This window comes from Xenopus tropicalis, chromosome 2 (assembly GCF_000004195.4).
Source record: "Xenopus tropicalis strain Nigerian chromosome 2, UCB_Xtro_10.0, whole genome shotgun sequence".
Taxonomy (NCBI): Eukaryota; Metazoa; Chordata; class Amphibia; order Anura; family Pipidae; genus Xenopus; species Xenopus tropicalis.
The window spans coordinates 122,893,466-122,918,285 of NC_030678.2; the positions used below are offsets into that span (position 1 = coordinate 122,893,466).

General features: G+C 35.7%; 1 protein-coding gene across 3 annotated transcripts in view; it reads right to left on the reverse strand.

Annotated features, from left to right (window-relative positions):
- gpc6 (glypican 6) overlaps positions 1-24,820 on the reverse strand; it is a 574,948-nt gene that overhangs the window by 155,569 nt on the left and 394,559 nt on the right. For all 3 annotated transcript variants that reach the window (XM_018091653.2, XM_012957513.3, XM_031897065.1), the window contains one exon: positions 19,729-19,894. In XM_018091653.2, the coding sequence (XP_017947142.1) occupies positions 19,729-19,894 (166 nt within the window). The remainder of the gene's footprint in view (positions 1-19,728; positions 19,895-24,820) is intronic.

The following is a 24,820-nucleotide window of genomic DNA, read 5'->3' on the forward strand; positions in this document are numbered from 1 at the left end:
TTTGCAGCGAATCTATGCCTGCTCATCGCTAGTTAGAAAGAAGTTACAGAGACTATAACTTACTGACACTGATGTTAAAATGCATTTAGTTACTGTACTTATATGAATGTTTAAAAAATAACCTGCTCTCTTCACATAAAGCTGATGTCAGACGAGGCGTAGGGCGGATAAACGCAGAAAAACGCTTGCCGAAAATTCCGCCCTACGCCTCTGTCTGGCATTAGCCTAACATTGCCCCAGCTGTGATAGAATAAACACATATTACCCTATGTAGCAGTCATGACAGAAATAAAACTAATAAATCAGTTTCCTTATACAGCATTTGTATTTAGTTTTTTGGGCAGTTTGATTTGTTCTTTATTTGCACACATCTTTGATCTTGTGTATGTATAAGGGCTGCTCATTCAGTCTCAAAGCCATCATTTGCAGCTGAGAGTTAGACATTACATATTCATGACATGGGCCAGAGAGCTTTGCAAAGGGAAAGAATATTTTAAATTAAGATATCTTGCTTTCTAGACATGCGGCATTGGTGTAGTACAGGCAAAATGCATATTAAGTAGAAATGTAAAGGTAAAGTCAAATTCTATTTTTGATAATATTGCTGACATTTGTGTTGGTTTATATATTTCTAGATTATTGTTATTATTATTAATAATAATATAAAGTTCTGAAATTCACATTATTCTTGTTCAATTCTGTCGTCATACATTAAGGGCTTTGTTTAGCGCTCCTTTCCAGTCTTGAACCTTTTCCATTAATGATTAATTGAAGGGGGTTATTTACCAAAAATAAGGTTTGCATTTTTCTCACATTAAGAAAAATGTGGCAAAAAAAAAATATTTTTTCTGAGAACTGAATAATAGGAATCAATGGGAATTTTTTCAAGCAATTTTATTTATTTTCCCAGTTTATGAAAACATTTGAGACTTTCAGCCTCATTGAAGATGAGACGAAAAATATGATTCTCATTGGCATGCAAGTTTTTTGCTACTGAACTTTATGTAACTGGTTTTGTCATAAGTTACATAAAGAGGTTATAAGCACATGTGTCATCTTGCATGTTGTTTCCAATATAGATACCCTATATTGAAGATTGTGTGATTTTCTTTTTTCTTGTTGTTACAAATTTGCTTATATTAGGAATGTTATGCACTTTTATTTTCTGAAGAGGGAACCCTGGACGATGGGTATTCTATATCTACAACTCCAGAAACGAGAGAAGTTTTGGATTCATAATTTGCAGACATTACAACCACGGGGGCTTAATAGAGAATATGACCTGTATGGATTTATCTAAAAGGAAGCATTGCTTAAAGAAATGATTTCCAGTATTATATAATCATTTTTTCTTAAAGGGGATGGCTATGGTGTTGTAAAGAGGTTATAAGCACGTGTCATCTTGCATGTTGTTTCCAATATGGATACCCTATATTGAAGATTGTGTGATTTTCTTTTTTCTTACAAATTTGCTTATATTAGGAATGTTATGCACTTTTATTTTCTGAAGGGGGAACCCTGGTCGATGAGTTTTCTATAAGTAGGATTATGGAATGTCCCTACTTGGATCCAGTAATTTGTTGGGGGAGTGATCTTTGGACTTGCCCCTATTTATACCTTGTGTGCTTTGTGTTCATTATCTTGCTACTTGATAAAGAGGCGTTTCATTTAAACAAGTCTGGATCTTTTTGTTTCTTTATATATAAGAATATAGCTAGCCCCATGTGAAATTTAAAAATTAGATACAAAAAAAAAAACATCAGTTTGCAATTTGGGTCTCCATACTTACATAAGGGGTTTATGTAATAAAAAGTATATTCTGGTGTGGTGTTTCTTGTTGAGTAGAAACTCGAGAGTTTTTCTGTGTATTTTCTGTGTTAATCTTGAGTAAACTGTATTACTTTTAATAGAGGGCCCCTCTGTGGATCGGTAACTGTGTTATGTATAAGCATTGTGGTATTTCTTCTCCAATTAATGTAATCATTAAGGATTAGCTCCTCTGCTTAATGTGACTTCTATGCAATTTATATACATCTTAAACTCTTTGGTTAATTGACTCTAAAATGTACAAACACCATTTGTTAATTTTCCTGTAGTTTAATGAAGCCAGGATTCATTTTCCTGCCAGTGGTATTTCACATAAATAGATTTAATTCAGTCTCAGTAGGAAAAAAGTGATAATATTAAAAAAGGAGTCTAGAAATAAAACTCCCACAGACAGACAGCATAGCAATTAAAACACTATGGTAAATCAATCAAACACTTAAAGCACTTGGACTTACCTCATGTTAAACTTTACCAGGTATCTGAGCATACAGTTGAAAACATTCACAGTTTTATGCTCAGGTTTTTGTACTAATAACATTTTGCAAACACAGAAATCCCCCCTAAACCCTGGGCTCATTTTCATAGCTTAACAGATGCAGTGAGTCATTTGCACTTTTTCTAAAACTTGCTTTATCATCAGTGCACTTGCACCTAAAAAATCTGATCATTTGCACGTCAAACCCCAGAACTGTTGCCAGGCAGTCTTGAAAAATACTTGTTTCCATTAATCTAGCGGATTTAGTAGTTGCGGTGATGAGACTGAAAGCTATTGGAGTGGTTATGTCCTTTGCCAGGCAATTATGTAGACTTCTGGTGGTTTGCTAAAGGAATCATTTAAAACACCATAATAATGTGAAATTCTTGCTCCCACCAAAACAAAAGTAGTAAGTCTTTGTTGCAAAATGGATCCTTTACAGCTTTCAAATAACTTGAGAGTTGGATGTACAATAGAAAGGCTTTAGTAGATACGTGCCATTTTATTGGACATTCTTCCAACGAGAGCAGTTGTTTTGTTATTAAGAACATTGGCCCATAAGATTATACCCACCTGAGTCCATTCTTGAGGGTTGAAATTGGGTATAAGCCCTTTAAAGGTTGAGAATGGAAATTTGGGTTTTAGGCCCTGAGTGAAAGGATCTACGTGAATGAATAAGTCCCATATTTTAATTCAAATCAAATCAAATCACTTTTATTGTCACATCATGTTACTGGTACACAGATACAGTACATATGAGTGAAATTCTTATGTGCAAGCTACACAAGCAATAGTGGTGAACAATTTTAAGAATAAATATGTATGTGAATAATACAGTAGTATTAGCTTGAGCAAGTATTAAAAAATACTTAGTGACTATAAGTGACCGTGTAATGTCTATGAGACCTATTGGTCAGTGTTCAGCAGTCTGATGGCCTGATGATAGAAGCTGTCCCTCAGCCTGCTGGTTCAGGACTGGATACTTCCATACCTCCTGCCTGACGGAGCCGTTTAAATAGTTTGTTACTGGGATGACTGGAGTCTTTGATGATCCTCCTCGCTTTCCTCAGGCACCGATTCCTGTAGATGTCATGGAGGGAGGGAAGTTCACCTCCAATTATTATCTCGGCACACCGCACCACTCTTTGCAGAGCTTTGCGGTTGTAGACGGTGCTGTTGCCGTACCAGGTTGTGATGGATCCAGTGCTCTCGATGGCACAGCGGTAGAAGGACCTAAGGATGCGGGGGCTCATGCCAAATCTCTTCAGTCTCCTGAGAAAGAAGAGTCGCTGCTGCGCCTTCTTCACTTTTTTGTCAATATGAACTGACCATGCGAGATCATCTGCGATGTGAACACCCAGGAAACGGAAGCTGTTCACTCTCTCCACAGCAGCACCGTTGATGATGATGGGGGAATGTGCACCTCTACACCTCCGGGAATGTCCACTATCAGCTCTTTGGTTTTTCCGACATTGAGGGAGAGATGATTATCCTGGCACCAATGTGTCAGGGCATTGACCTCCTCCCTGTATGCCGTCTCATCACCGTTGGTGATGAGACCCACCACTGTTGTGTCATCCGCAAACTTCACAACAATGTTGGAGCTGTTAGTGGCCGTGCAGTCATGTGTGTAAAGTGAGTACAGTAGAGGGCTTAATACGCACCCCTGTGGAGCACCAGTGTTCATTATGACGGAGGATGAGGTGAATTGATGCCTGTGTTGTAGGGAATGGTGTATAAATTTTTGTTTTGGTGGGATCTAAGATAATTCCTCAAGGTGGAGGAAGGATAGTGTTTTTTTTTTTTCTTTTAAGACCCATTGTGGTTTAATTGTTGTGGAGAAGATACACTGAATAAAATTTAAAAAGGAAGCTTGATAATAGTTTTTAAAAAAAATTAAAATGAGGGAGGCTGAGAGGTATTTAGAAATTGTCCTTTGTAGTAGTAATTTTTTTTTAAAATAAATATGGGAATAGTTCTGAAAAGGTAGAGAATCTTTGGTAGTAACATGGCCCTAATGGCTGCTAACCTCCCCAAGACATTTCTTTAAAAGGACCAAGTTCTAAGTTTTGTTCACATTTTAGTAAACATGTTTTTCAGAACTAGATTATACAGCTGCTTTGGAAAATCCCATATATCCCCCCACCCCTACCAATCCAGTACCAAATATAGTACAGAATAGAATAGCTCTCAAAATAATAACAAAGTCTGATGAATTAAAAATACTTACATGCAAATTATTACTGAATTTTTAATATGCTTTTGGGTACAAAAATAATACATGCAGAGACCTCAAAATAAAAAAAATGTGCATACAAACTGCTCAGACTTTTGTCTCCTCAGGGGAACACAACAAACCATCTGTTTTATGTGTTGGAAAAGCCCCTTAAGATGCCCACAAGAAACCATAATGTTTTAGAAACAAACTTTCTGAAGAATTAAAAATGACAAAAATAGCAAACTGCAAATTATATAATATAAAATCAGTAAGGTTTTTAATTTTTTTCAAATTATTAGAACAAAGAAGAATCATCTTAAATAATGATATATGTGTAATACTTCTGAAATGCTTGATGCTTTGTATGCAAAATGTGAATTCCCTAAAATTGCATTAAAATGTGAAAGGAATTTAAAAAGCAAAAAAAAAAATCAATAATCAAACTTCCACTTAAAGGAGAAAGAAAGGTAAAAACTAAGTAAGCTTTATCAGAAAGGTCTATGTAAATACAGCCATAAGCACTCACAGAAACGCTGCACTGACTTCTCTGCAAAAAAAGATTTCTTGTGTCTGCAATTCATGTGCCAGAGACACGCAGCTTTCTGTTCTCTGCTCTTTCCTGCGCCCCCCTCCCTCAAGAATGCTAAGAACTCACCCCCCCCTTAGGAATGTGGATCTGAGCCAATCAGCAGGAAGCTGACTCATATTGTAACTAACTGAGCATGTTCACTTGGTCTGGGTGTCTGTGCAGGAGTGAGGCATTATGGGAACTTTCTTTACACAGCTCAACGCTTTTTCTTCCTGTTTGGCTTCTGATCATCTGAACAGGAGAAATATGGGGAGACTTAAGGGCACTATTGAGACAACTGAAGGTATGACTGCAGCTTGAGAATAACTCTTTACTAGCCTTTCCTTCTCCTTTAACCTCAATGTGGAGGTTAATGTGAACAGTTGCAATAAATCAATTTGTAAGGCAAAATAACAACCACGATAATATTATAGAAACAGTACAAAATATGTGAGTGTAAACAAGTAACAGTTGTATTTTGTTTGTGAGTGTACAAATATGTCCTGTGCCTGTGCAAAAAAGGGGGGAAAAGCACAAAAGGTATAAACTTTTATCAACAAATACATTTTACAGCATTTAAGGGTTCAGTTTCGGTTCAGCTGCATGCTAACAATTTGAACCAAATTAAAACCCTGCAAAGAGTGCTGGGATAAGAACAATGTGAATTCTTTATACATCTGGACATGATTGGGATAGTGAATTACAATTGTCTTACTGATGTTTCTAAGTTACAGCAATGGCTGCTTTGGGAGTTATTTTGCATATCTGTAAATGAAAGATCTCCAATCAAAGGAAATTCATTGACTAATTATGTTTGCAGATGTAGCGCTCTTTCCATCTTATTTACTATGTACAACTGCAGATTTGAAAAATCTATGTTTGGTTACTGCAGGACTGGGCTGCAATCATCCTGTATATGTTACTGCGTTACTTCACAAAAACCTCTCTTTTTAAACCTGCTTGATATTTTTCTAAATAATAAACATTCATTTTCAAAGTTGCTTAATTTATTCAGTCAGCAATTTACTTTTCCTGTAATTGCTGTAATTAAACTAATCTTCATCTCATGTTTATGTTCATTGCTTTGCACTCTGCATTAATTAACTTCTATCATGTTTAACTGAAATTACTTGTACAAAAGCAATGAAGTCAGAGAACACCATTCACAGTGTAAAAAAAAATGTTTACCAAAAAAAAACAAAAAACATTTTACTGAAAAAAAGCTCTCTTAAAACAATGGATAAAATCACTTTGGCTGATTAAAAAACTAACAGGTGGAGCCGGTGTGCCAGTAAGTACAAAACCCTTCTAAATACTTTAATCCATAACATATCAAAGTCTGTTATCCTAAAGGAATGTAAAAGACAACTTATGTTACCAAAAGTCATAAATGTATGAAAGATTATGGATTATAAGATTATCTTCAAATATTTTAGAATAGAGCAATGCCGAGGTCAGGGTGTGATCCTCCCCTATAAGACTTAAAGTGTAGAAGGCTAATTATTTGCTAATTATGTTGGAAAAGCAGCATTACAACATCAACATCCCATTAAATGGGGAGACCAATAAAAAACAAGTCTACAAAATTTTAAATTAATCTCAAAAACACAAATTGAAAAGTAGGTAGAATTTTGCTATATATATTTGCTATATATATGAACTTCTATATGAACTCAACAGCTTTTAGATGCTGAAATTTTATCTTTGAGATTTTTATAGAGTGTTTTTGTGTCTTTTGCCACAAATAATAATAATAATAATAATAATAATAATAATAATAATACTAATACTAATACTAATACTAATACTAATAATAATAATAATAATAATAAATGACAACCTTAGAATCCAATTTAGCAAATTTCAAATTTGTGAGGTTTTGGAGTTTTTTTTCTTCTTTGAATAAACTTACAATTTAAAAAAAAAAATCAGAAATAAGAAAGGAATGTTTCCTTTCTTATTAAAAGTTGAAATGATGTTTGATGTTTTTGTTGGAAGCTCAAAAAAAAAATTGAAAAATTTAATAAATAGTTGACGTTTTTACTAGGGCAGCCCCCATTGACTTCTACATGACCTCACAAGCTTTTAGATGCCAAGTTTTTAAGTTTTTACCTTAATAAATACTTGATCTGAAGTTCATAGAGTCTTAGAGCAAGAAAAAAATTAAAATTATACATTTTATAATAAAATTATAAAATTTGAGCATTGATAAAACAGCCCCTTACTGTGTCATTGCGCTGTTTAATCTCCCTTCCTACCCCTATGAGGTCCAACATTGAGTCACAGTCTCCTTTGACTCATGACAAGGTTATAGATATGTCTAAAAACTGATGCTTCTATGAATCAGAAACAGTTTCACAAATATCTAGGGCTAAAACAAGTTTTCACCAATAATCACTCCATAATCTATTCTCAAGCTAGGCTTCCAGGAAAGACTAATTCACAGACCCATTATGTTTTCCATTTTCTTTATTCCGTATTAGCAGCAGAAAAAAAGCAGAATAAACCATTCAGGGTTATAACACTGTCCCCCACATGCCATATCACATTGTCTCAGCAAATTTACATTTTATGTGTCCATATTAGAGAAAAAAACTTACAGCATAAAAGAATAAGTATGTAAGACATGCATCTTTAAATAGAAGAAATAATGAATCCTGGTTATTATTAATATTAACATTTATTTATAAAGCGCCAACATATTCCGCAGCGCTGTACAATAAGTGGGTTTCATACATTGGACATACAGAGTAACATATAAAGCAATCAATAACCGATACAATAGCACAAATCTGTGTGTAATATCACATACACTTTGGTCCATTCACTAAAACATGAAATTTGGGTGGTTAAAAGCACGATTGGAAAAAATCAGAGTAACCATGATAATTTCTGATGTTCGAAAATGTCACGGAAATTATTTTTCCGTTCATATCAAAATATCGTGGTTGCAATCCGAAATTCACAAGATTTTTGGATCCGAACAATCCTAAACGGGCCAAAAACCTTTCTGGCTTTGAAACTTCAATGCATGATTTTGGAAGCCTTCCATAGGACTCAATGGCACTCTACAGCTCCACAAAGATAGTCACGATACCAAAGCTTGAATGAATTCCAAAATGGTTGTGAAAAATCTGACTTGGGCCCCTTAGTCTCTCCTCTTCAAAGGAAAATGTTGGGACATTAGAGAGATATTACCCCCACTAAGCATATTTATATTTTTCACCCTCTGTTTGGCCTTCAATAAGGATTGGTCATGTTCAGTGCTAATATACAGCCACCTACAAGCTGTTGAATCCACACACTAGCCAACACAGTAAAATGCCATATGCAATGTTTACTTAATTTCAGGTCATCTCCCTACAACCTTACAATAAATATGATGTGAAACATCAAGTAGAAGAAATAATACACATGGATACTGGTAACAATGCTAATAAATGTCTTCTAACTGAACAACAAGCTACTCAACATAAATGTACATGACAGAATACGATTTGTGCATTTATAAACCCATGCTCTGTAGAATTACACTTGTGTTCTAGTCAAACTAATCAAAATAAATTAACTAAAATGTGATTAAAAAGAACACCAATCTTAATATGATAATTAACAAAAGACATTTTAAAAGAATCCTATAATACTTTATATATACACTCATGGAGGTTTAGCAATTAACTTCAGAATTATCTCACATAATGTTAATTTAAAAGTTATAAACCTAGAACTAATTGAAATTCATATTATATCAGTAAATTAATGCTTATTCTAGGCATGATTACATTTGTTAGGTTTAAACGGGCAGTTACTTTTTTTAAGCATATTCAGTCAGGGTCAAAGTGAACTGTAACAGTAAATACTTGTGTCAGCCCGCCCAAGCCTGACTAGAAAGAACAAAACATTGCTCACAAAAATCTCCATTAGATTATTCCTGCTTTTGTTATTTGAGGTTTTTTACAATATAATTTTACAATGCATATATATATATATATATATATATAGTGTATACTGTGTATATATATATTTATATATAGATAGACAGAGTACCGCACACATAGGGACTTGGTGAAAAACAAAAAAGATTTATTGAAAAAGATCTTGGATCTTTTTCAATAAATCTTTTTTGTTTTTCACAAAGTCCCTATGTGTGCGGTACTCTGTCTATCTATTGAATTTTTTTGACCAGCACCGAGGGCATTTTCCTCTATTTGAAGGGTGTGCTCCTTTCTGTTTTTTTATATATATATATATATATATATATATATGTTTTTTTCATTTACCTAGAGCAGGGCTGTCTATGGGCTGGATGTGGCCCTCCAGGATGTTCAAAGATCCCTGTTACTGACTCCAGAGACTGTTAATTATTAAATCATTATGTTAGTATTGTGATGAGCAAAATTATTTCGGCAGGTATTGAATCGCAGCAAAATCCTGCATTTCACCATTGCCAAATTTTTGGCGAAACGGGCGCAAAAAATCGCTGCAGAAAGTAAGAAGAGTAAGGGAAAAGTCCCATGATGCGTTTTCAACATTTTTTGCGTTTAGCAAGGATTACCCACAGTTTTGGTGAAGCTAAATGGGACAGATTCGCTCATTACTAGTTAATATAATACACCCTAAAAATTAATCACATAATTGGGGCCACAACATGAGCAAAATTGGACAGCGCTGAACTATAAGAAAATAGGTTTTAAGAAGGAAATGAATGGCTGTTTCCATAACAGTGTAACAAAAACCAAGTGTTGCAGTGGTGGATCTGCATTTAACCTGCCACCCATCCTGTAAGGCTGATGTCAGATGAGGCATAGGGCAGATATTTTCGGCAAGCGGAAAACCGCTTTAGCCTTATAGTCTGGAGAAGGAAATGTTCTACTGTGGTAGCAGCAGCAGATCAAGGTGGAGAAAATAGCCAGAAACAAGGGAAAAAAGGGTGGCAATGAGTAAAAGAAATGCATAGGAAATACAAATGGAGAACATAAGACAAATAGAAGAGAACATGGGGAAGATGTAGATGATAAAGGAAAAATAAGAGATGAAAGACAAAACCAAAAGACACAAGAAAACAAGTCAGTGGTGGAAAGAGAATGACGACAGTGAAAAGGAGTATAGTTAATATTCAGTTCTACAGAATTGTAAATTTAATTGCTGCTGAATTTCAAATATGAAGTGGTTGGTAAGTACTTTGGCCCTACAAACTAGGCATTTGTTTTAATGTCAGAAGGAAGAAAACAAGCACCTCAATAAAATTCCTACTCTGCTTTTATATGGCATTATACTGGCCAGTAATGGGTTTATCTTGCAAAAGAAAAGCTTGGGTTAGTATTGCGGATGTGGTCAATGTATAACAATAGTAGAAAACCGTATACCTTATTACCCTTAGACTAAGCCCATGTTAGCAACTTCCCTTCAATAAAAGGTTAAAAAAAACAAAAACAAATAAGGTCCTGTGGTACAAATCCCATGGCCACGTGTCAGGTGTCACACTTCCTTGGGATATTTGGCTGAGAGCAAAGTTTGTAGCTGAGGACACAAAGCGTTTATGTTAAATTGCTAACCGTGGCCTTGAGCTGCCCAGCTAGACAACAGATGGCATGCTTGACAGTTTATATTGACTTAAGGATCATAGTGTGTACTTCAAGTTATTTGTATATTACATTAACAGCATGCAGCCTCATGCCAGCAACATACCTACTACTGTGAGTATTAATTGTGCAGAATGCATAAAATGCATCCTCTTGTGTTGTGCCTATAAATATTTAGTACTAAGACTAGATAACATTTGTTCAAGCAACTACAATAAATTGCTTTTGCAATATGTTTTTTTTTTTAGCTTCAGACACTTTACATAACTATACAAAAATGTCAATTGTGATATCCCCAGTTATGTATATGCTTTATCCCAATATTTTTTTAAGAAAAGCAGCATGGTGTACAGTGTGAATACTAATACACAGATGATAAATAATCACATCATGATTGACATTAGTATAGGTAAACGAACGTTAAATTCAAAATGCTTCCTTGACAACTAATCCCAAGTGATCGCTTATTACTTTTTAGGATTTAGTATTCTGTTTGTTTAGCAAAAAAACACCATTCCTGTACAAGGATTTGTAGCTTAATCATTTCAAAGTACAGCAGGGATTTGCTTGTTTATTTTATTTCTTGCTTTTAAGTATGAGCTTTAGTACCTTGATATTTGCTTTAAAAGGTTGCTTCAGGGTGTACTGTAAGTGGTAAAGAAATACATTCCCCCCATTATAAATGGCTGTGTGGTACAGGTATGGGACCTGTTATATAGGATTGTTTTGCCTCCATTAATGATTAATTATACCTGAGTTGGGATCAAGTACAAGGTACTGTTTTATTATTACAGAGAAAATGGGAATCATTTTTAAAAATTAGAATTAGTTGCTTATAATGGAGTCTACGGGATATGGCCTTTCTGTAATTCAGAACTTTCTGGATAATGGGTAAGGAATCTCATACCTGTACTTCCATTCTTAAAGGAATACTGTCATGGGAAAACATGTTTTTTTCAAAAGGAAGGTAGAAGGAACCTACATTCTACATGAGAAAGGTGAATGAGAGGTAGCATCATAACAAAACATATGCATATCAAAATTGAGTAATAAAACAAATGCATTTTAAACCTAATAAATTAAATATTAACTTCTGGGGCAGCACAGTATTCATGAGGGGAAAGCATGAGGGGCAGAACACAGGCATTACCTTACATAGTTACATAGGGTTGAAAAAAGACCATTGTCCATCAAGTTCAACCCATCCGAGTAAACCCAGCACACAACCTATACTAACCAATCTATACACTCACATACATAAACTATATATATATACAACCAGTAATATTAACTGTAGATATTAGTATCACAATAGCCTTGGATATTCTGCTTGTTCAAAAACTCATCCAGGCCCCTCTTATAGGCATTAACAGAATCTGCCATTACCCCATCACTAGGAAGGGCATTCCATAACCTCACTGCCCTCACCGTGAAAAACCCCCTGCGCTGCTTCAAATGGAAGCTCTGTTCCTCTAATCTATAGGGGTGACCTCTGGTGCGTTGATTGTTTTTATGGGAAAAAAGAACATCCCCCAACTGCCTATAATCCCCTCTAATGTACTTGTACAGAGTAATCATGTCCCCTCGCAAGCGCCTCTTTTCCAGAGAAAACAACCTCAACCTCGACAGTCTAACCTCATAGCTTAAATCTTCCATCCCCTTTACCAGTTTAGTTGCACGTCTCTGCACTCTCTCCAGCTCATTAATATCCTTCTTAAGGACTGGAGCCCAAAACTGCACCGCATACTCACTGACCCCCTATACTCACTGTAACTGCCCCCCATACTCACTGTAACTGCCCCCCATACTCACTGTAACTGCCCCCCATACTCACTGTAACTGCCCCCCATACTCACTGTAACTGCTCCCCATACTCAAGGTGAGGCCTTACCAGGGACCTATAAAGCGGCAAAAATATGTTCTCATCCCTTGAGTCAATGCCCTTTTTTATACAAGACAGCACTTTATTTGCTGTAGTAGCCACAGAATGACACTGCCTGGAATTAGACAACTTGTTATCTACAAAAACCCCTAGATCCTTCTCCATTAAGGATACCCCCAACACACTACCATTCAGTAGATAGTTTGCGTTTATATTATTCCTACCAAAGTGCATAACTTTGCACTTGTCAACATTGAACCTCATTTTCCAGTTTGCTGCCCAGTTTCCCAGTCAAATTGCTCTGCAAAGCGGCAGCATCCTGCATGGAACTTATAGTTTTGCACAATTTAGTGTCATCAGCAAAAATAGAAACAGTACTCTCTATGCCCCCCTCCAGGTCATTAATAAACAAGTTAAAAAGCAAAGGCCCAAGGACTGACCCCTGCGGTACCCACTAACCACACTGGCCCAATTAGAAAATGTTCCATTTACCACCACTCTTTGTACTCTATCCTTCAGCCAGTTTTCTATCCAATTACAAATATTATGTTCTAGGCCAATATTCCTCAATTTGATCATTAACCTTCTGTGAGGTACTGTATCAAACGCTTTAGCAAAATCTAAGTAGATGACATCAACTGCCATTCCAGCATCAAGGTTCCTGCTCACCTCCTCATAAAAGGCGACTAAATTAGTCTGGCAAGATCTGTTACGCATAAAACCATGCGGCACAAACTAATAGTATTGTGAACTGCAATGTATTCAACTAAAAATTACATAAATTTCTTCCAAAATTCCAGGTTTTATTATGTCCCATAATCTAAAATGTTTAATTTAAATTAATATTTGATTCATAATTTTTATTATATTATTATATAAACACCACTGGAATCAATATCTTCCACTAGTCAGAACAATAAGAGGATTTCTATGAGCATAAAAATGCAGGAAGCCAGAGGCCGAGTGCTTATATAAAACTCATGGTATTCCTTGATGACTTCTAATATAAGGTGAAATATATATAATATACAGTTTGGTAATTTCCCTATGAGACTAAACTGTAAATTAAATCCTTAGTGATGTCATCAGTTATAAATCGGAGCTTAGTGATAAAATTTCTGTCACATGACTTACTAAAACTTGTATTATGGCTTTGTACCTTTATATTGTCATGGAACTCCTCAGTGACCGCCAACATCCTTATCATTTACAGTAGGGGGTACATTATCCCTTATAATACATGAGTGATACTCAGAGATCCCTGCAGCCTTGTGCCTTTATATGGTCACAGAACCCCTCAGTGACTTCTAATATCCCTATATTGTACAATAGGGGGTACTTTATCACTATATATTTTCTAACACTGATCCTGTCTGAAAGAGAAACAAGTCCTAGTTCATATTAGCAGTTAGTTATATGAGCTGTAAGGTTATTTCTGAGCAGCACGTATGTATTGACGTAGGTGTTTATTAAATGAGCACTAAGAAGCCCAATTTTGCAACCCTTAGCGGTCTAGCACTTGCACCTATAAAAGGATTTACAGTGGGCCCAAACTAACATGAACATGACTGTAATTTAAACATTTCCAAGTACATAATAGTGAACAAAAATGATTAACCCAGAGAGATTTTACACATTATAAAACAAAATATATATTTTTCTATCTTTGCTCAATCTAAATTATTTTTCCCCCCAAAATAAATCACCTTTCTTATATTGTCAGTATTCACTGCCTTCAGCGTTACAGCTTGAATATTAATCACAATTTCAGAATCCCATTTTAAAGCTGGAATGACATCCATTTCAGGAGAAAATTGACCAGCACAACAAGCGTGATGCAAACGGGGCTTAACCCCTGCGTGTTTATTCATAGTATAGCACCAACGTTTTGGGGGCGTACCCCTTTGTTAGGCATGGGGTACGCCCCCGCAACATTGCTGCTATACTTTGAATAAACACGCAGGGGCTAAGCCCCGCACTCATTGTGCTGGTCAATTTTCTGGTGGATTTCTGTGAGAGTGCCGACACTCTAGGCTGTGCACCGAGTCTAGTATTGGGGGAGGTAAGGGTGTGCTGGTGGAACTTTTTGTCTTACGGCATCCATTTCTGGAGCCATTTCATTTCCAGTTCCATCTGAATATGTATGTATGTATGTATGTATACTATTATTTATATAGTGCTACTTGTGTTTGCTCTACTGTACAATGGAATAATACATTACTAGAAAAAATAGGGCCAATACAATAATAAAATACAAATAAATACAAAATACTTTATAAAATGTTAAGTGTTGTTAGTTACTGCCCCGTTTCACTTTGCTGCAAAATTTGCAGAACAATTCTAAAACATTGGAGTCACCGGGTATTTTCTATGCATTTTGAGTCAATGGCATTTTTCTATGCCAAGTGCATTATAGCCGGTGGACATTTTTACCATGTGAAAAAACACAATTTTTGTACCATTGCATGGCAAAATTCTACCACAATTTTCACTACTTGTGAAACCCAAATTTTGCTGCAAATTCATCCCAGGCAAATTTATACCAGCCAAAAAAAGAGGAAAAAAAGGGAGGAGTTCCCTGAATCACACAACCTACGTGAAAAATAACAAAATCTAGAGAAATAGTGACAAACCATTTCATAATCAAGACAAATTTTCATTTCTTTTAAGTCTTCTCTACAGTTAAAATAAAATACATTAGTTCCGCATAATAAAAATACATAGCTGATTCTGTTCCATTGCTTATCAGTAGTGATGAGCGAATCTGTTCCGTTTCGCTTCGCCGAAAAATTCGCGAATCTTTGAAAAGATCCGCGAAACGGCGAAAAATTCGCGAAACGGCGAAAATGTCGTGCGACAAAAAAAATTGTCGCCCGCGGCTATTATTTTGTCGCGCGGCTCTTGTTTCGTCGCCCGCGGCTCTTGTTTCGTCGCCCGCGGCTCTTGTTTCGTCGCGCGGCTCTTGTTTCGTCGCCCGCGGCTCTCGTTTCGTCGCCCGCGGCTCTTGTTTCGTCGCCCGCGGCTCTTGTTTCGTCGCCCGCAGCTATTATTTTGTCGCACAGCTATTGTTTCGTCGCGCGCAGCTCTTGTTTCGTCGCGCGGCTCTTGTTTCGTCGCGCGGCTCTTGTTTCGTCGCGCGCTATTGTTTCGTCGCCCGCGGCTATTATTTTGTCGCCCGCGACTATTCGTTTTTGACGCCGGCGCCAATTTTTGGACGTGCGGCGAATTTTTCCGCGGCGAAATTTTTCATCCATTTCGCGAAACAATCCGCCAATGGCGAAACGCGGAAATTCGCCGCGAATCCATGCCTGGCGAAACTTTTCGCCCATCACTACTTATCAGTCATCCATTTATAAAGTACATTATAACAGCTGGACTTTACATTTACAGTTTCATTTTTGATAGCCAATACTATTCATTTTACTGAGACATAAAGCTGTATAAAGAGACAGATTATCATTGTTAGAAAATGGACAGATTCACAAAGATCCTAATGTGCTATTGTTAAACATGGGGCCATGCTCACATTCTTTCTCTTTGCATTACAATCGTAGAGAAAAGCTCTTTTAACCATTTTTATTCAGTTCTATTAATTCTAAATAAAACATTTTTCAGTCTAACATGAATTCATTAATTGAGTAATTTTTTTAAATTATCTATTACATCAATTACATTAAAATTCTATGTAATGTCTACATGTCAAAACAATCAGTGTGTGTATTAAAGGAAAAGGTGGCCACCATTTTCCTCCTTGTTCCCAGCAATCCTTTGTGGCAGGTCAGGCTTCAGAAAAGATCAGGTCTGTGCATACGCCAAGCCCAGGTTATGGGTAATAAATGTAGTTACTGGGTGCCTAACATATTGCCAACCCCCAGACCTTCCCCTGTCCTTTAATACACAATATATATCTATCTATTATATTATCTATACATATACCGTCTAATAAAAATTACAAACATGTATAATATGATTATCAGGCCTGGAATTGAGGCGAGGCCTAGGGTGGTACCGAAATTTTGCCCTGCGTGCTTGTGGGTGGTGGGGGGTGACGAATGGGGGCGGCACTGATTATCCTATATATCTTTGGATATCCCTCTGCAATATTTTCACAGAAGGACAAACTATACATGGCTGCCTTGCTCAACAAAACAAAAGCAAAAACAAAAAAGGAGTAAGCAAATGTCAGCTGGTAACTGCTCCCTAAAGCTTTTTACCACAGAGCACATCAGCTGTCCTTTGTAAGATTGCAAGCTGATGGAAGTTGCAGGGGACCCTCTGGTGCTTTGAAGTCCAGGAAATGAGTATATCTGGACACAGTCTAAAGGGCTCACTCACATCTGGGGGGCAAGGTCAAAAATAACAGGTCATTGGCTTTTGTTGCATTGGTTTTTGTATCCAGGGGTGTCAAACTCAATCACATACAGGGGCCGAAATCTAAAACACAGGCTAAGTCGCGGGCCAGATTTTTTATTAATATACTTAGTAAGATACTAAGGGGTATATTTATCACAATGTGTAAAAAGTGGAGTAAGACATTACCAGTGTTGTTGCTCATAGCAGCCAATAGATGCTTTGCTACTATTGAAATCTGATTACTGATTGGATGCCTTGGGCAACATCACTGGTAATGCTTCACTCCACTTTTTACACAGCATGATAAATATACCCCTTAGTCTTAGTTACTATGTGAGGAAAATGGAAATTGATCAGGCTGGATGGTCAGACACACTCACCAAGGGCCACATAAAACAGCCAGTTGGGCCGGATTTGGCCCCCGGGCCTTGTGTTTGACATATATGTTGTATACAAAAGATATAGAAAATGCAATGTTTTTCTGAAGGATTATCATTATCCCATCATAGACATTGACATTCTCATGATGATTAGACATAAATGAAAAGTTCCCCATGAAACTTTTCTTTAAAAAAAACTTTTATTGAAAGTGGAACTGGATAAATCACTTGAAATGACCATATTTTTCAGATTTCATTTGTTATATGAGTTGATCAATCCAGGTTTTTTCACTCTGCTTTGGTAATATGGAAAGAGGATTGTATGTCCTGTTACAGCTGTATCGCTACATTAACAGACTGCTTTACATGTAACGGTGCATTAAACAGGGGCATGGGCTTTTAAATTCACAATTAAAAGAAAAAAAAGCCCTTGGGTAAAAGCCTATGAAAATCCTTTGCATTTTGTATAATATATATTGCAAGTTTTATAAATGATGAAAACGATGAAAATGAATGTTTGAAACAGTAAAAGTGCACGAACCCTCGGGTCTAAAACAGCACGTCACTTTAATGTTCTTTAAGTGTTAGTACTTAGGAGATGAATCTTTAGCACTTAGAAAAGAGATGCAGTTAAGTATGGTTAAATTCCAGATGATCAAAAGCATCAAAATGATCAATACATCCCACAATTGTTATAATTCATTTTTTCCTACAAGCAAAAGCAGATTAGTCCATTAGTCCTTTATTTCTTTGGTATCACAATCAATGTAAGGCCCAGAATCAGAATCAAGCCCTTTGGCTACTATGTCAGTTGAAGCATAGCTGTTAATGCAATTCCCCACCATAGCGACAATGGCAATGGCATAGATCTGCTGGAAAGCTGAGCTACTAGCAAGGGTTTGTGTGAACCAGTTTTCATCTAGGCATCACCAAAGCATTACATACTAATAGTATTATTATTATTTAATCTGCAATAATATGGCGCCATATACTGTCCCAAGATTTTTAACTCAAACTTTCATACACAGACATGCTTAACAGAAGCTCTACATCTTATAGACATAGTCTGTCTTCACAGCTATGTGCAAAGATGATATTGTTAACGGTTAGTTAGAATTTAAGCCACAAATATTAAGAAACAATGTAAAAGGGAAAACTCAGAAGCCATTCACAAGTTTTAACAGTAACTTGCATATAATTAGAAAAATCTATAATTTTAGAGGGAAAACCAAATATTGCCAGACAGATAAGAAAGGTTCAGTTTATAGGGTTCTTTTACCTATTTTGGATAGAAGAAATATCACTTTTCTACTTTTGCTCTTCACAATAAATGATTTTTTTCTGATATCTTTTCAAAACCACTCAAGAGAAAATAAAGTGCCTTTCATGTGCAGGGTTGCCTGCCCCCAGAGTTATGGTTTTATTACCAGTGTTAGCACTGTCACTTTGTAAGGCTAGCACGCCATCACTGCAAGTTCAAAGTGGTTCCACAGCCAATTCTATTTCAAAACAACAACTTGAGAAATATAGTGGAGGATTGCTGATGCATTCTTCTGAAATCTGAAACAGCTTCTAACATAATGTCAAATATGTGATTTATTTTGATTTTTATCTGTGATTCATGCATATATTTAATTAAAAATATCACACTTTGGTCTATGATGAATAGTACATTAAATATTTTCTGTTTAATACTTAAAAGTCCCCAATGTGAAGCTTCATTTGCATGAATATATAATTGTACTCTTCAGGCACCTCATAATATCACACAAAGCAATGACAAAATATGAAGGTATAGTGGATATGAAGGTATAGTGGGCATTAAAAACCTGTACAGGTATGGCATCCCTTATCTGGAAACCCATAGGCAATCTCCCATAGACTCCATTATAAGCAAATATTTCTAATTTTTAAAAATAATTTCCTTTTTCTCTGTAATAATAAAACAGTACCTTGTACTTGATCCCAACTAAGATATAATTAATCCTTATTGGAGGCAAAATAAGCCTATTGGGTTTATTCAATCTGAATTATTTTTAGCAGACTTAAGATATGGCGATCCAAATTAGGGAAAGATCCCTTATCCGGAAAACCCCTGGTCCTGAGCATTCTGGATAACAGGTCCCATACCTGTACTAAAATTTAATTCACTTTACTAAAAAAGTACCCATAATAATGGTGGTACATCTTTGCCAAAGGAATATGTTACCCGGAGTAATGAGGGTTCTTAAATGATTCATTAATGTTCATACTCATTGCAATATCGTTGATTATACTTTCTCAGACTAGTATAATTTAACAGAATGATGAAAGCTTACATTACATAGGTATCTGTATCAGAGGGTCTGCCACGCAATTTGTTACAAAACCCCAAGAAATTACTGCTAAATAACTGCTTTTACTATCACAGAAAATGTTATGAATATAAACAATATTCACTTACCTATGAAGAGATTCCATTCAATGTCTAAGTCAGCCTGATTGGCCAGACAGCCTTTCATCACGTTGAGACAGTAATTGCTGCAGGGTCTCACTGATGGTAGGCCGCGACAGTAAGGGCAGTAGAGCATCTTCATTAGGGCACGAATGCACCCAGGGTTTGGACTGATCTGTAAATACACATAAACAAAGATAAAAATAAAATGTTATCCAATACTGTAATGTAAATTCAAGAGTATTTTTCTAATTTGAATAAACTCGCATTTAAAAAAAAAACTTGAATACTCGCATATTTATTATTATGGAAAACTCGTTTGAATAAATAACTTGACTCAGAGAGTTTACAAACTTCAATAAAAACTGGAAAATCTAGAATCGTGAAAATATGACTTGACCTAGCCTAGGATTCAAGTTTTCAGGTTTTTTTGCGCTGCTCTTTACTATCAGACATTTGAGTTTTTGAGCCATAATTCAAGTTTTGGGAGGTTTAGTAAAAAAAAAAAACTTGAATCATGAAAAAAATCAAATTTGAACGTTGATAAATCACCTCCAAAATATCCCAAGTAACATTTCTCATGCCAAGGCTATCAGAGGCAGTTTTCAAAATTACCACATTTTTATTTTCTACTGAAATAGGTTGAGTGATACTACTTCCCCCTCCCAGCTTTGCTCCTCTAAATTTAAATATGCCAAATTCATAAATAAGGTTTATCACCTATTTCCCCTTAAATTAACAGACTAAACTAATGTGTGGGGAAAAGGATAAATGCCTTAAAGAAATCAGAGAATAAAGATGAAAAATTCACTCAATGAAGAATGAATAAAGCAGAATTGCACTTATGGGGAGAAGGATGTTTAGTTTTTTTTAATAAACCAATGAAAACAAATATTTTGGGACATTAATTTAAAAAAAAAGTCTGAGAACAATATATGAATCAGAATTAGCTCTCAGTGGAAGTTGACATACAATGTTTGGTATGGCGTGGCTGCTAAATGTGCATCATACTTTTCAAGTCACTTAAAAGGGTAAGCACAAATGCTAGGGTTGTTAATAAGCCCAGTATGTGGGCCATTATGGTGCTATTCAATTAGCACCTGCACTAACCTCTTGCTACACTGCAGGCGGGTTCTCGGCACTTGTGCAAGTTCTAAAGAGAAATAGTCAAGTGCTCAAAAGCACAAAACCCCTGTACTTTCCTTAGGCAGGCATTACTTACAGGGGTTACACTGTGCATTCTTCCTTTTGGCACTCCATCTAGTGCATGTTCAGTGGTAATAGCTGTGCCAATCAAAGCCTATGGGCTGCCCCTATGGTGCTCCTTACATGGTGGCAGAAAGTTGTGGCTGCAGCATGTTATTCACAGTTCAACACATATCTTTTTGTGTCCATAATTACAGGACAGCAGTGGGTGCAATTATAGCTGCATTCTAGGGACACATTTTGCATTACAAACGTGCAAAATGCATCAAGTGTTTGCCCTTTGCACCATTTGGTAAATTAACTTTTGTCAAAATGAATATGTGTGTCCTACCTATGAAATATTAGATTTCTTGTTGCTATATTATCTTTTCAAAGTACTATAGAGTAATCTGGAAGCAACTTGAAAGAGCCAATAAATTATCACTGATAAGCACTCTGTTAAGATTTAAGTTTACACATTTGACAACAAAAGGAATGCAAAAAATAATAAAGGCTTTCTTGCTTTTTCTGTTCTGAGTGAATTAAATGGAACATCAGTGGCCTTGGCCATTGATTTATAGAGAATCACCCCACTAAAGGTTCATTATAAATTTCTTTCTAGCACAGTTTGGTTGTACCTGTTGGTTACAAACAACAGTGATGATTTAAACCGCAGCGCTATGCCTAATAGACTCAAACCCAACAGGCCTTGAATGGTATATTATTGTACATATTGTATGTATTTTTAGGCAGGGGTGTATGTGATGAAGTGAAAAAAACAGGAAAACCAGGTCAGGGACACTTCTGTAGTAAGTGCATAAAAAAAATAGTTATGCCTTTGTATCAAAGCATAGGGAAAAAATCTCTGGAAATACATATTTTAGAGAATTATTGTTTGTGATTTACAGTAAAATAGATTTAGCTTGGATTCATGTAAATGTATAAGGAACTGACTTAGATTTATTATGTCAGCAGTGAATGCATTCAAACCAAAAGCCAGAATACACAGATACATAGAATCAGTATAAACATAAAAATAAAGTTGTCCCACTCAGACTTTAGCAAGCTACGGTGTTCATTATTATCATATTTACATCCACAAAATATAATGTTGAATATTTTTACTAACAAAAAGTCTTCTCTAAAATGTTATCATGTACAAGGTACACCTTTCATGCATTATAAGCATTTTAGAAAGCCCATTGGGATTCTGTGACTTTTTAGATGCACAAGATGACAGGTCAAGTGCTTTTATATGGTTATGATTTTGCTAGCCCATTGCATGTTTTATATATAGTTAAAACCTAAATAGGATTTCTTCTGATACATATTAAAAGCCTATTACACAGCAGTGTTTGCAGAAGAATGTTTAGCTTGTAGTAGTTAAAGGGCCACAAAACAATCTTCATATACAGTATATACTTATATGTATGTGTGTGTGTTTACGTATGTGTCTATCTTAAGGGAATAAATTGTTACAGGTGAATTTGAGTGGCCATTTTTAATCTATTAATGATAAATATAACTAAGTTAATACAATTCACACTTTCTGATACAATATTTGTGAATTTTGTTTTAAAAAAGGATTAAGATACCGTACCTTTATTTCCTTTGTCTTGTTTCCCCTACATAACTTATGCTGTATAAGTGTACTTTGTCTTTGTTCTAGCTCCTGAGTGAACTCAGATTCATTTAACATGAAAGCTGACAACCTGAAATCCCTATCCTTTCTTCCTTTGACTGGTATCTTTCTTTGTTCTGTTCTGTCATCCTTACTTAATATCCTTACAATGTCAGACAATGCAATAACAAAAATATTTTTACCCATGTAACTACTACAAGGTTCATTTTAAAAGCGTAAAAGGTATAATAGGAGCAATTTTAAAATTGCAGTGATCTAAATTGAGTAAATAAATATCTTGAAAGTTACTATTAATTTCTTGAAAGTTAGCGTGATTTTGCCTGTTTTTCTAAGTCTGATTTACCTATTATTTCTGGCTTTTATATTAATTTACTTGTTTTGCAGTTATCACATTTGGAGCTAGGAATTAGGGTACTTGATACCCTACCAACCAGGTAGTATTAAATTAAGATGTTCTGAATAGGGTCTAAAAAGAAAGAATTTCAAGCTAGAGCAAAAAAGAATGGAAAGTGCACAACCCACAAAAATATACACAAACCATCTATAGCACACCATAAACTTTTAGATAAGCGGTACCTTAACTAATACATTTATTAGAGGTAAGAAAAGAAATGTTACCACTGAAAAAAAATATAATTTTGTTGTGAAAATAAAAAGTATGCTACCTTGTTTTTTGGGGGGAATGAAAGATGTGAAAAAACCTTGTTGACAGATTTTATCATAGACTTGCATTGTGATAAGTTAACTGAGATAAATGAGACAGTTATTTTCTTTTTTCTTTTACTTTGGCAAAATAAATATATGTATTATCATAAATATAATGAAAAAACAACATGAGAGAAAAAAGGGAAATTTTAATAGTAAGACTAATTGAGCTTTGACATACAGTATCTGCCCCTTCACAGCAGTCATGTACATACTAAGGATCACTTACACATGCAGTGTCATTTTTGGATGCCATGTTTTCTATTCACAATGGAGCATTTTTTCCCCTCAGAATTTTAGTGTACTAACATGCAAGATTTGCATCTACTTTTCTCTGCTCCCTTTCCAACAAACTTTCTTTGTGATGAATTGTTCATTTTTGATTCTCCCTTCAGGACAAGATTAACCATTTAAAAGCACCAAGGACACATTCAGTGGCCTAATCACAATACAGGTGGAATGGGGACCCAGTACATCACATACACCAATCATGTACATTGTATAAAGGTAGATTTATCATAGCTCGAATGAATTTTCCTATTAGGATTTCTCTCTTTTCTCACAGGTTATTTTTTTCACCCTCAAATTTTATGAAAACCTTTAAAACAAACTGTGGCTCCACAAACATTTGTATATGGAGGGGAATCACAAGTCACACTATAAGGAGGAGGGTCCCAACAGTTTATTTTTAACTTGGGGGCTGGGAAAGTCACCTTATGGCATAGGCTGTAATGACTACATTTAAGTTAAATACATGACTTTTTTTTTTGAACTATGTTTTTATTTATTTTCAAAAAAGAAAAAGGAAAGACATTATAAAATCAAGGTAACGGTACAGTATCCATTTTTAGAGTTGAGTAAGTACATATGTTCATAGTGATCATGATAGATGTATATGTTAAGCAGTACAGAAAAATAAGATACATATTTTTTATTTTTACATTTGTTTTTTGCCATGGGTTCCGCTTATCTTTCCATCTTAGATCTAATAGGTAATCATGGTTAACCTTAAATTCTGTAATTTTATTGGTAGCTGCCCTGTGCTCGTGCTGCAGTTCAGATTGTATGTATATGATTGTGTAGCTGTCCCATAGGAACCAGTCCTCTAGAAAGGGTACTGTTTTTTCCTGGAGTATAGCTGTTAGGTAATCCATATTCCATATGTGTTGTATCTTATTTATCAGTTCAGGTATGGTTGGCATTGTGGGGGATTTCCAGTGGGCTGCTATCAGACAGCGTGTCCCTAGTAGTACACTTTGTACCACCTTTTGTGTCCGTTTACCTACTCCTTGTAGTGGTAGTCCTAGGAGATGTGACAGCAGGTCCTTTTGCAGGGTAAGCCAGGTGATTTTTGAAAGAATTTCTGTGGTTTTGTCCCATAGAGTTGATATTACCGGGCAGGTCCAGAATATATAGTACATTGTAACTTGATCGTGATTGCAGCGCCAGCATGTGGATGGTGTTCCTGGGAAAAGTTTTCGGAAAAGAGATGGTGTATGGTACCATTCGAATATTATTTTGTATAGATTTTCCTTTAAAGTGGTGCATATGGAGGTTTTGGCAGCCACT